Source organism: Haliotis cracherodii, unplaced genomic scaffold (genome assembly GCF_022045235.1).
Source record: "Haliotis cracherodii isolate W230 unplaced genomic scaffold, xgHalCrac1.p SCAF_14, whole genome shotgun sequence".
Lineage (NCBI taxonomy): Eukaryota > Metazoa > Mollusca > Gastropoda > Lepetellida > Haliotidae > Haliotis > Haliotis cracherodii.
The window spans coordinates 16,883,123-16,896,588 of record NW_027266269.1 but is presented as its reverse complement, the minus strand read 5'-3'; the positions used below and the strand labels follow the sequence as shown (position 1 = coordinate 16,896,588).

Below are 13,466 nucleotides of genomic sequence, written 5' to 3'. Positions count from 1 at the left end.
CCACTCCCTGACAGATGTACCATCTTCTCCCTGACAGATGTACCATCTATTCCATGACAGATGTACCATCCACTCCATGACAGATGTACCATCTATTCCATGACAGATGTACCATCTTCTCCCTGACAGATGTACCATCTTCTCCCTGACAGATGTACCATCTTCTCCCTGACAGATGTACCATCTATTCCATGACAGATGTACAATCTACTCCCTGACAGATGTACCATCCACTCCCTGACAGATGAACCATCCACTCCCTGACAGATGTACCATCCACTCCCTGACAGATGTACCATATACTCCATGACAGATGTACCATATACTCCATGACAGATGTACCATCCACTCCCTGACAGATGTACCATCTTCTCCCTGACAGATGTACCATCTTCTCCCTGACAGATGTACCATCCACTCCCTGACAGATGTACCATCCACTCCCTGACAGATGTACCATCCACTCCCTGACAGATGTACCATCCACTCCCTGACAGATGTACCATCTTCTCCATGACAGATGTACCATCCACTCCCTGACAGATGTACCATCTACTCCCAGACAGAGTTTTACCCTTATGATTTGGTAAATGAAGTATCGTGCTGAGATTGCTTCCGACAATAATCACTCACTCACTGACTCAATCACTTTACAATAAGACACTTTGTAAGATGCCCAAAGATTTTTCATTTTGAGTCAACATTCAAGCCTGGAGCATGTGTTTCAGTATGATGGCTACACCTCCTGTCCTCTCGTCACTGGCAACAACAAATGTATCCTGGCAGAGTTTGACTTTGCTGGCCAGCCACTGGAGACGTTCCCCATCGACCAAGGCAAGGAGAGGAGAACCATGTACCACTTGAAGAGAGATGTGATGCCCGAGTTATACTGGAATCTTATGCTCAAGTAAGTCCTGGAGAGACAGGGCTTCTTTAAGGGGCTTCATAGGTCCTCGTTTGTCTCTCTGTAAGTCCTGGAGAGATGGGGCTTCATAGGTCCTTGTGTGTCTCTCTGTAAGTCCTGGAGAGATGGGGCTTCTTTAAGGGGATTCATAGGTCCTCATGTGTCTCTCTGTAACTCCTGGAGAGATGGGGCTTCTTTAAGGGGATTCATAGGTCCTTGTGTGTCTCTCTGTAAGTCCTGGAGAGACGGGGCTTCATAGGTCCTTGTGTGTCTCTCTGTAAGTCCTGGAGAGACGGGGCTTCATAGGTCCTCATGTGTCTCTCTGTAAGTCCTGGAGAGATGGGGCTTCTTTAAGGGGCTTCATAGGTCCTTGTGTGTCTCTCTGTAAGTCCTGGAGAGACGGGGCTTCATAGGTCCTTGTGTGTCTCTCTGTAAGTCCTGGAGAGACGGGGCTTCATAGGTCCTCATGTGTCTCTCTGTAAGTCCTGGAGAGATGGGGCTTCATAGGTCCTTGTGTGTCTCTCTGTAAGTCCTGGAGAGATGGGGCTTCATAGGTCCTTGTGTGTCTCTCTGTAAGTCCTGGAGAGATGGGGCTTCATAGGTCCTTGTGTGTCTCTCTGTAAGTCCTGGAGAGATGGGGCTTCATAGGTCCTTGTGTGTCTCTCTGTAAGTCCTGGAGAGATGGGGCTTCATAGGTCCTTGTGTGTCTCTCTGTAAGTCCTGGAGAGACGGGGCTTCTGTAAGGGGATTCATAGGTCCTTGTGTGTCTCTCTGTAAGTCCTGGAGAGACGGGGCTTCATGGGTCCTTTCTTTATACTTTATATATAACAGGAATGTGTGATGGAGTGTTGTGTGTTGCAGGGGCTACTGGAATGTGTGATGGAGTGTTGTGTGTTGCAGGGCTACTGGAATGTGTGATTGGGTGTTGTGTGTTGCAGGGGCTACTGGAATGTGTGATGGAGTGTTGTCTGTTGCAGGGCTACTGGAATGTGTGATGGGGTGTTGTGTGTTGCAGGGCTACTGGAATGTGTGATGGAGTGTTGTGTGTTGCAGGGCTACTGGAATGTGTGATGGGGTGTTGTGTGTTGCAGGACTACTGGAATGTGTGATGGGGTGTTGTGTGTTGCAGGGGCTACTGGAATGGTCCAGCCTTGACCCGGAAGCTGTTGCACCTGGGGATGTCTAAGTAGAGGAGGAGAGCCTGCCAACAGTTCCCAGACAAACACGGGATGCAGAAGCTCTGTGTGGTGGAACATATGTCTGGATTGTGTTGGGTGGCAGCTGTAGCTGTCTGGATCAACTTCAGGAAACTTCTGTGATACATACACTTTCATATTTGATGCACAGATGAATAGATGGTTTTACTTTTAAGACAAGTGTGATTATCATATATTGTTTATGTTAAGAAGTGATAGTGGTTTCAGAAAGGCTTATTTTTAGAAAGTGCATACTGCATCTGTCATTGTTGTGAGGGGTCATGACCCACAGCCTTCTGATTTCATTCCTACAATACTCCCAGTTTCCTGCCCAACTGTCCCCTGTTCACGGATCTAATCAGGAAGGTCTGTGATGTGAACCAGGATATGCCCAACTAGAACACCGAGGGCACTTATACAACTTACTCATCTTCCCTAGGCAAGGGAGTTAACCGACTGTAAAAGTCATTGCCGAACTAGGCTGAAATTATGGAGTTATATTTTGGCTGGACTAAGGAGTCTATGCATAGTCCAATCAAAATCGCGACCCATAGCAGGATTTCCAACAACTCAGCGTCCACAGATGTTTCCAAATCTTTTCATGTTGTTAATCAAGGTGCTCACGTGATTTGATGCACCTTGCAAAGTAAGACCTGTTTTATTACAATATAGATTTTGATTATCGATCAGGGGGGTCTTGACTGGGTGTCGCCATTTTGTTTGAACCAAAGGCATACCTTAATCTCATCCAAGTGATATCTCCAACGACGCATACCTTGATCTCATCCAAGTGATATCTCCTAGGAGGTAAGAGGTACTGAGTACACCTGCACAGGTATACGATGTACTGACTACACCTGCTGCACAGGTATACGATGTACTGACTACACCTGCTGCACAGGTTTGCGATGTACTGACTACACCTGCTGCACAGGTTTGCGATGTACTGACTACACCTGCTGCACAGGTTTGCGATGTACTGACTACACCTGCTGCACAGGTAAGAGGCACTGACTACACCTGCACAGGTTTGCGATGTACACTTACAGAGGTATTTGTTGTTCTGTGAGTACACCTGCAAAGGTGTAAGATCTACTGCAAGTACACCTTCCAGCTATTACATTCCCTGACAGTCCGTTGTGAAACCTGTGCCTCCGCCAGTGTTGTAGGTGTGATGTGTATATATAAACAGTTGTTTCCACATATTTCTCCTTGTGTTGGACTGTGTGTGAAACTATTGTAGGAACAGTTTCCAATGTCCAGTCCATCCTTGTCACAAGGTATTTACCATTTTTTCTTGTGTATAGTGTGCATCCCCGGGGGTTTCGAGATTTGGGAAAGAAAATTGCTATTTGATATCAAAAACTACATCTGATAAGTGGATAGCGATTGGTGTGATCTGTCCATCAGTTGACACATAATTTTGCCAAAAATAATGTGAACAATTTTAATTAAATAGATAAAAAATAGGTATGCAATGAACACTTTTTATAACCAGAATATAATAACAGGACTAACATGTTGACATGCTATGTCTGGCATTTGGAAAAATATTCAAAATCTATGTCTGTGTATTACCAGTATGCGAACCCCTCTATACAGCTGTAGTGTTTGGGAATAAGTTGTACACTCTTCTTCCTGGTTTCTGAAGTTCTACTTCGTCAACTTGAATTATTCCAAACATTTTCATTCCCAACAGCTTGTTAGAACCGTGAAGTAAAATGTAATATTGTAGACATTATCAGCAATTAATTCACTATATATATATATATTCCTAACAACTGGAATAATTGTCTGCAGGGGTCACTGTAAGGGTTGTGTTTTATTTAACTAGGACCACATCTCGTTCCCCTGGGTACAGGCGATCTTTGTTAGGTAGTGCTCCAGTACCTACATTTGTGCATGAATTTATGCTTACTGTCAGATTTTCTCAACATACTGGGAAGATACACCAGTACTGAGGGTAGCCTTCCATTTGTCAGACAGCTTATACCAGCATTAGTCCAGCAATAGTTCCCTGTTTACCTTTCATTAAAGTGGAATTTACAGGATAGGTTTATTATTCACTTTTTATTCATCAAATCATACATTTTGTTCAACTTTAATGAGGAAGATATTTCACATGATCACATTATTAGAACGACACGTGTACTATCACACTTTTTTAAGTATTTACCAGAAATTGCATAAATTGAATTCTCTACAGTTTATTACATTATTGCAAAAACACACTGATCACAGTTCAGTACAATGCATGCTCAGCTTCAGCAAATGTCCAACAGCATCCAAGAATTCAAGAGGTGTCTTCTGCCCACTGACCAGCTTCCCTTTCAGACGCACTAGCCTTCCCTCTGATTCTCTGTCGACTTCCTGTGAGGGGGAGCAGCACCAAAGTCTGTCTGTCAGCTTGGCACCTTCCAGCTTCTCACTGCCCTGAATCCGGGATGCTGATGTGGAACACTGCGATTGACGCGAGCATGAAAACCCTCCAGGTTGTTCTTTGTCCCAGGTCCTACTGTGTGGTGATGATTCCACAGGGGGAGTCTGAAACGGGCCTCGTCGTTAATCCATGTTATTATTGAATTCTTGGTACCTTGCCACCCCAGGTGTCACATCCATCGCCTCCAGCACGGCTTGTTGCACCTCAGGAAGAGGAGGAAGAAGGGGACGTCCAGCTGCTCTTTGTATCCAGCTCTGCAGCATGGGATCTTCCTGGTACTCGACAGCTAAGCCAAGGTCTTGAGTCTTCCTCCATATAGCCTGGGTGTACTGGAAGAAACAACCCTTGATGTCTGCTGCGTGGAATTCACTTTGGATTGCTATATGGTCGCGCCGCCATCTCAAGTCTGTCTGTACGGTAGCTGGTGAGAAGGGTCGGTTGAGAGTCTGCTGTACCTCTGTTTTCAGCAAAGTGAAAGTCTGGAGTATTTCGACTGTTTTCGGTTGGGCAGCAGGGTGAGGACAAAGGTCACATGGTGTATCTACTGAGGGTAAGTACAGCAGGAAAACACTTCAGTTTCTCATCATTGAAAACATCAGGAGGAGGAATCTTCTGCTAACCCTGGTATGTGGCACGTTGACAGAGGAAACTCTTTAACTGGGGAAGGAATATGTAGAACATCTGGCGGCCTACTTTGTAGATAACCTGGACAGGTGCTGCTTCTTCCCTTCTACTGACAAATTTGCCAGCAGTCCAATCTCTAACTGGATGGCAATGGTCTGAGACATCTTTAAGAATGTCCCCAACAGTGGAACACTTCCCTTGGCACGTCCTGATGATACATCTCCAGTGTGTGTTGTGGAGTAGGTGAACCCATAAAGGAATAGGGGAATGGGTTCCAGCATATAAACTGGCAATACCTTACTGACTTAGACTGCCAGTGATACAGTATGGTACCTTCTGTACATGCGAGATTATACTCAGGTAGGATATGAACACATTAAACCTGTCCAAAACCTAACATTGTATTTCATGAAAATAATGCAAAACAAAGTTTAAAGGTTTGTTTTTCATCTTCTATATCATTGAAAAAAAAACTACTTTAATACTGGCAATAATAAATCACATGGAGTAGGTAAGACCAGGTAGTTAAACTGGTCTGTCTGACAATTTAGAGTGAACCATACTAGGCCACTTCTTTACTTCAAACACAATGCTGAATTTTCCTGTTTTGCCACCCTTACAGCACTTTGTTAGGACTGGGAGATGATATGCGTTGCTGTCGACATTAGATTTACTTGTTTGAGGCATTTGTAAAACTGGCTACTACTATAGCAACACTTTCATATGCCACAAGTCGTTTGTAAAGTGTCTGCCTTCTTGTCATTGGGAAACGTTAAGCACAGGTATGCTTATCCTTGATTCATTATCGTCAACACAATACTTCCATTGAGATTTACCAAAAATGATGGGACAGTTAAAAAAAAAGCCTAATGACATGAGAGAACAGTCACAGCTCTGACCCTCCGTCTCACCCCTGTGGTATGGGCAACTGTTTTGTTAGTGAGTTGGATTTAACAGTATTCCAGTTATATCGTGGTGTGGGAGGAAAGCCCGAAGTGATGCAGGTCACGGGCGTTTACCACTTCGGGGACGCAACTCTGCACAGCGACTGGGCCACCCGTCTCAGTAATTATGTCTTTGAATAATTTTGCAGTATAAAAGACAGCTGAATCCCTAGAGCTAATTTGTGCCGACACATCTTTTCACAAGATAAAAATCCACAGATTCTTGTTTAGGTCAGCTTGCGCCCATCTGAGCAAAAGCAATGTGAGATGTGATGACTAACCAGTCGGCTTCATGATCATTAAACACTGCAAGTACTCTTCTCTTCCAAAACCTCGTGAAGCCAGGTATAAACAACAAACACACAATGTGCCACACGCCGAGGCATTTACTGTTTAAAAAAAATTCAATGCAAACACCAGTAGCGTCACTGACGACATTTGTCTCGCAGCAAGCCTGCGAACAGAAAATGTTCATAACCATAATGCACAGGACATAAAATAAACAGACCGCACTACCCGGGGCTTTACAATTCCTGTAGCGCCCTCTAACTTGAATGACCTCCCCGAGAAATCAATTTCATCCGAATGAAATTTCGTTTTCCTTGATAGATCTGACAACCACAAAAAGTGTTAAGTCAATGTATGAATATATTGGTCAGCCGAATGAAATTTCATTTCTCCTCCAAAATCTCGTGAAGCCAGATATAAACAACGAACACACAATGTGGCACATGAGAAACAAAGAAAGGGATTACAGGAAAACAACCTATATTACAAACCCAATGATATGAACACACTTAATCTGGCTTTAACACTCTCTGATCTACCCATCTTTGGTATTCTCGCTCTTCCAGCGCCCGTGTCTCTTAAAAAGACGGTCAGGTACTCCATTTTTTGCTGCCGCAGTAGCACCACCTGACCTCAAAATGTGGAGGCCAAATCTATACACATCAAGACTCCGTGTAAGTCAGTGGCTTGTTTTCTTTCCTCTGAACACATATTCCTCGGCAATCCCTGCCATCGTTAAATAACGTTGTAAGTGCATAACAAGACATTACAGCTATGACTACCCATGCACCATCTCGGTACACGTCCGTCTTGGACTGTTCAATAAATATCATATCTGAAACTGCAATGTGCATTAATTCAACTGATCGAAGAAAACCTGCAAAAGCAACTAAAATCATTGCAGCAACTCTGCTGTCTTTAAAACATTTCTCACATTCTAGAGACGATACCATACAACTAGGTTGCGATATTGTTATCGGTTCCATTTTGTTTACTGGTTTAACTAATCTCCGCTTACCAGCCTGCAATACATTTCTTACCAGTGGGACTGCGTTACCCAACAAGAACATGAGCATATCGAATGCTGTATTGACAGGAGAAATACCTTCACAACTTTGTATTAAAGATAACAAATAAAGAGCAACTGGTAATAAAGTCGGCAAACCATGAGAATCTGCCCAATCAGAAAATCTCTTGAATCCCAAGTTGTATGATCTCACTGTAGTGGCTGATCTAGCCTCATTTAGTGATATGCTCAAACTTTGTACGTTCGGTTTTAAACTTTCTGAGAGGGTAGATATAACATGATATACACTGTCTGACACATCTGAAACAGAAGAAAGCATTTCAATAACTTTAATCGATTTTCAACACTAACATTGAAAATTTTAAATATGTGTTACCAAATTAACCTCCCCCAATACGACTGGGAACACAAGCTTCTTAGCAAGACGGCAAATAAACAAAGTCTCTTACTTCTTTAAAAAAATGTACCTTGTTTGCATAGCAAAGGCCAGAAACTCGCCGAGTACCACTGAGGCACAACCAACATACCCTTTGCTCTGTATTTGCGCATATGGCACAACACACGAGAGACCAGATACACTGGTGGTACTATCCAGTTCACCTCATTACTCCAGTCTGAAGTAAAAGTATCCACATTCTCAGAATTAGGGTTCCAGTACCTAGAATCGAAACGATCTATTGAATGTGGTCCACATTTTTTTTTGAGTACATGGAAAACAGTCTGCAACTGCCCAGTCATCTATCAGTGAGCTTGCTCAGAAAATCGGCTTGATCATTTTGTTCTCGGGGAATCCAGTCTACTTCCAAACGTATACAGGATCTCAAACAACTGCCAGATAACCAATGCAAGATTTTGTAAGTGTGTCTTCACGCTACCCTTAATAACAGCACATACATTGGTAGTATCCGTAAACCACTTGGCTGAGTGAGAACCAAGAAAAGACAGAAAACTTGTCAGTGCCATAGATACAGCCTTCAACTCCCGCCATGTTGAACTTTGATTCATTTCGCTTTCAGACCACTGACCATGTGCCAACCTTCCACACTGAACACAGTAGCCACCGTAACCTACACCACATGCATCGCTATAAACAACCCTGGTAGGGGAACTGTCTGAACACAACGATCTTGACTTGAAATGTTGAATATTGTCCCGCCAGAACACTCACTGATCCTTACTTTGACCTGATAAAACAATCCAGTCATTCCACGAGTTAGCCGTCAGACAATCTATACTGAGTGACCTCGTCATAAGTTGACTAACTGAACCAATACCTGGCTTCATAGCAATGATTTGACCAACAAGTGAAGATACATCACGAACATACACAGACCTAGTGTTTAGGGACTAAGAGAGATGTGATGTAAATGGAAAGGTTCTCTAACTTCCTTTCCGCTATAGCTCAAGTAAAATGTAAAGTGTTCACGTGAAATCCTAGCCATTCCAAACTTTGTGAAGGCGTCCATAAAGACTTTTCAACTTAAGGTACTAACACAGAACTTATGAGGTCATCCTTAACCCTATCTGCCACTAGGGATCCTCAACGATTGTGTAATGTTGCCTTCTGATCAATGAAAAGAAGACCACTATTAGATCTACCATTGAAAAAAGGTTCCATCACTTGAATGAAAGGGGGGTAACTCGTGTATCTGTGTTACAGTTGGCTTATTCACTCACATTAGAAAAATACAAAAACAGAGTTTAGTACCGAAATAATGCAATTTATATTTTCATTAAATATGTTTTAACCTTAGTACACAATAAGAATTACTTTGAATAATGAGAAAGCATTGTTTTAAGAAAAATGAAAGACACCAAACACTGCCCAAACAAGTCCATGGTCCACCACTGTATGGAGCTCAGGGGCGTCTGCTACACCAAAATATGATATTTCCTTACAACTATTAATGAATGACTTGGTATTCATTACAGTGGCCTCAGAAGAATAGTATTTAGAGTTATATCCCCTTACCTTCTTGACAACTTAATTTATAGCAGTTCATGCCTAATGCACCTCAAATGAATGGAATATGAACTCACTATTTGGAAAATTATGCAGATAATGTAGGTTTTTAAATCATACCTTTACCACACATTATGGATCTTTTTAACTACCAAACGTTATAAAATAAAGTTACCATGGCTCATCAAATTGTGCATCCTCTCACCAAACCATTTACCACAAAGTGCAAGTTTAGAATATAAAACGGATGTGCAAATATTAAGAGTGTATTTTAACATTCTAATTATCATGAAATAGAAAGTAATAAACTCAGTATTTCAGAGTGGTTTCAAGAATGACAAAAGAATATCCATATTACTATTCACTACGGTTTTTAACTGTTATTACTTTATGTCTATACATCATATATGTTTCTAATGTTTCGCATACCATTTCAACATATGTTTGAAGAAAATGGCAATCGATTTACAGGGCATTTATCATTCACTTAACTATTCATATGCCTGTGTTTCACAGAATCTTTCATTGAAATGATTTGTTTGTTTGCTGTTTAACACCGCACTCAGCAATATTCCAGCTGTATGGCGCTGGTTTCACGAAATATATTCGCCCCCAGAATAAAATCTCCCCCCCTCGGCGAAGTTATACCGGTACAGTTCCGCCCCTCTCGAAAAAAAAATCTCCCCCCACCCTACGAAATAAACTCTCCCCCCACCCTACGAAATAAAATCTCCCCCCAGAATATTTCCTCCCCCGGTCGTTTTATAAATACTTGCCATGCAGTTCAATAGTTGATGTATTTTGGGTTAGGTAATGTTGTAATCTATTTTTAGCCATTGATTCCAGTACTTTGCATAAGTTTGAAGTTAGGGATAGTGGTCTATATGAGTTAGCTTGATTAGCTGGTTTATTAGGTTTAGGGATTGGTATGACTAGGGCCTGTTTCCAGGGAGTAGGAACCTGTCCGTTTAGGTAGATGAGATTGTATAGTTTTAGTAGTGCCTGGAATAGTTTTAGGGGGAGTTTTTTAATTATTTGTTAAGAAGTTAGGCCCTTTTTCCAGTTTTGGATTACGTAGAGGAGCTCCTCCATTGTGTAGGGTTGGTTTATTTCTAGATTGTCATTGTTTGGTTCTTTTGTGGGTTTGTTTTTTGTTTTAAGTTTATCTTGGAATTTTTGGCTGAAGTTGGTATTACTGCTAACGGCCGAAAATTGATTGGCGAGATTATTTGCTTATTGGGCGGGGTTGGTTGAGTTGTTAATGTTAGTTTTTTTTATGTCGTTTTAAGCCTCTTATGGCGTGGATTTTGCGCCAGACCGTACTGGCATCTGTACGTTTATTTATACCTTCGCAGAATTTTTTCCAGTCTCTACTTTTGGCTTGTTGGACTAGTTTTTGAACCTGGTGGTTTAGTTCGTGGGCTGTGTTTAGATGTTTGTAGTCGCGTTTTGCTTTATTGAAGGCTGATTTACGTTTTCGTCTAGTCTGTTGTATTTCCTCATTCCACCATGGTACGGTCGGCTTGCCTGTCTTAGATGTTTTGAAGGGGATGGAGGTTTTGGCTGCGTTTATTATATAGTCTGTTAGGTTTTTACAATAGGTTTCTGGGTCATTATTTTCTATTTCGTTTAAGTTAGCTTCGTTGCAGATATCTTGGAATTGGTCCCAGTTGGCTTTATTGTAATGGAATTTTGGTTCTTGGTTTTCTGTTTGAATTGGCATGTTTGTATTTCCTGTGGTTATGTTTATGGGGAAGTGGTCACTACCTAGCAGGACGTCGTGCACTTCCCATTGAGTAATCCTAAACCCACAAGATAAACTAGAAAACGTCAAGGCCTTAGGCGTATCAAAACGGAACTAATAAAACGCATCTAAAAACACTATAATCTACCAAATCAAAATTACATAAACAAACATCCACCATACGCAGCTCCCTTAGTTCTCCTCCCCAACCCCATCGGCATCTATTCCAAATCTCAAAATTCCCAAATTCTATTTAAGCAACCCCTCAAGCCCTCTCTTGGGATGCACACACCACTTTCGCCCCTTTCGGAAACACATTAAATGGCCTGGCCGGACCCGTCTGCGAAATAATCATCAGTCGGAAAGCGCACGTTAAATCTCCAAAGTAAGTAAGTAAGTAAGTAAGTCAATAGTTGAGGGCATTGCCTTAAAACGGACCAAAGTGTTATTGGCTAATTACTTCATTATCGGTGATCATACCTACATATTATTGATGCAAAATAGACACATGACATTACTGAACAATCACCAACCAAAAATGAGATGTAAGCATCGCTGATCTAGGTAACATGTAAAAGATCAATCGTTAAACGAAATAAGATTTGAAACGTATCACATACTTCAAGCTATAGTGATACAAATTTCCATCCTCAACATCGGAGCGGAGGGGGTGGGAAGGCTCTCCTGGATCTCCATGGGGCGATTGGTGGAGCCTTCTTCACTGTAGGCGGCCTGGCCTTCTGTACCGGGCGTGGTGCAGCAGGGGAAGGGGCCGGGGTCTTCTTCTCCTTAGGCTTGGTTTTGGCCGGAGCCTTGACCGGAGGCCTTTTCCTTTGGCCTAGGTCAAAGGAGATGGAGAGGGTGGATGAGTTGGACTTGTACGAAGTCCGGAGGGAGTAGTCCCCAACCCTGTAAGTCAGCAAGGGCTCCAGGATGGCAACTAACTCCCTAGGTAGCGATATCTCTCATGGTAGAGCGTGGGTTGCGAGCTAGGAAGGACACGTCTGCACGGGGCGAGTATTTCGCACACGGGCCCGGCCAGGCCATTTAATGTGTTTCCGAAAGGGGCAAAAGTGGTGTGTGCAACCCAAGAGGGAGGGGGCTTTAGGGGTTGCTTATATAGAATTTGGGAATTTTGAGATTTGGAATAGATGCCGATGTGGTTGGGGAGTAGAACTGAGGGAGCTGGGTATGGTGGATGTTTGTTTGTTTGTTTCTGTGATTTTGATTTGGTAGATTATAGTGTTTTTTAGATGCGTTTTATTAGTTCCATTTTGATTAAGAATACGCCTAAGGCCTTGAAGTTTTCTAGTTTATTTTGTGGGTTTAGTATTGCTTCTAGAGTGAGAGCCTTGTTTAGATTGAGGGTGGTTTGTAATGCGGTTCGATGTGTTAGGTATGTGTGCAGTGGATGAGTGCGTGTTCTGGGGTTTCTAGTTGTTTGCAGTGTGGGCAGTTACCTGTAGTGTGTGTTTTTTATTTTTTTAGGTGGTTATTTAGGTTGGTGTGTCCTGTTTGGAGTTTAGTGATTACACTGTCGATTTATTTTGATGGATGGAGAATTTTTGGTTTGGTTAGTGGTTTGCCGAGTCCTTTTTTGATTTGGCTATTTGAGTTTAGATATAGGTTATGTCATTTTTTGCTTTTTTACGCTTTTAATTTCTGATTTTGAGATGGTTAAGTTTAAGCTTATTTCTGGGATTTTGAGGGATAGTAAGTATTTGATTTATTAATTTAGTTCGGTTTGGGGTATTTTTGTTTTGGAGGGCTTGCAGTCCACTTAGGGAGTCGGTAAGTATTAGGATTTTTTTGGGTGGTTTTTGGATTCTTGATAATGGAGGGCTGAGGCCATGCCCATTAGTTCTGCCGTGAATATTGATTGGTTGTTTGGGAGTCGGAAGGATTGTGTGGTTTTAGTTGGTTGTGTGGTATGGACTCCGAAACCTGTGTGTTTGGAGGTCGGATCTGAAGATCCGTCCGTGTAAATGTGACACCAATTTGGCCAATTTTCGTGTATGTATGCTAGTGTGGTGGTTTTAGCTATGTTTGGGTCGTTTTTTTTTATTTATTTGGCTAGCTAGTGTTGTGTCTATTTTGGATATTTTAAGTTAAGGGGTGAAGATATTTGATTGTTTGCAGTTTTTTTTAAGATTTTTAATTTGGTGTTCATTTAGGTAGTTTGTTATTCCTTGGGATATTGGGGTAAGTAAGGGGTGTTTACGAGCTAGAGCTTGGTTTTTGGGGCTGATATTTTGGTTTATTAAGTTTTGGATGAGAGGGTTTGATTGGGACGCGGCCCAGAAATTTAAGCTTAGCTGTTCCCTGCGTAGACTTAG

The 13,466-nt window shown here is 42.1% G+C and overlaps 1 protein-coding gene across 2 annotated transcripts in view; it reads left to right on the top strand.

Moving 5' to 3' along the window:
* The window catches only part of LOC139461034 (sulfide:quinone oxidoreductase, mitochondrial-like), a 58,261-nt gene extending 54,108 nt beyond the window's left edge, over window positions 1-4,153 (top strand). Inside the window, exons 9-10 of one of the 2 annotated variants that reach the window (XM_071242525.1) lie at window positions 729-907; window positions 2,034-4,153. In XM_071242525.1, coding sequence (XP_071098626.1) covers window positions 729-907; window positions 2,034-2,094 — 240 coding nt within the window. In that variant the 3' untranslated portion in view covers window positions 2,095-4,153. Of the gene's footprint in view, window positions 1-728; window positions 908-1,765; window positions 2,007-2,033 lie in introns of those variants that run through there. The other variant, XM_071242526.1, reaches the window with a different exon arrangement.
* Window positions 4,154-13,466: the final 9,313 nt, after the last annotated feature.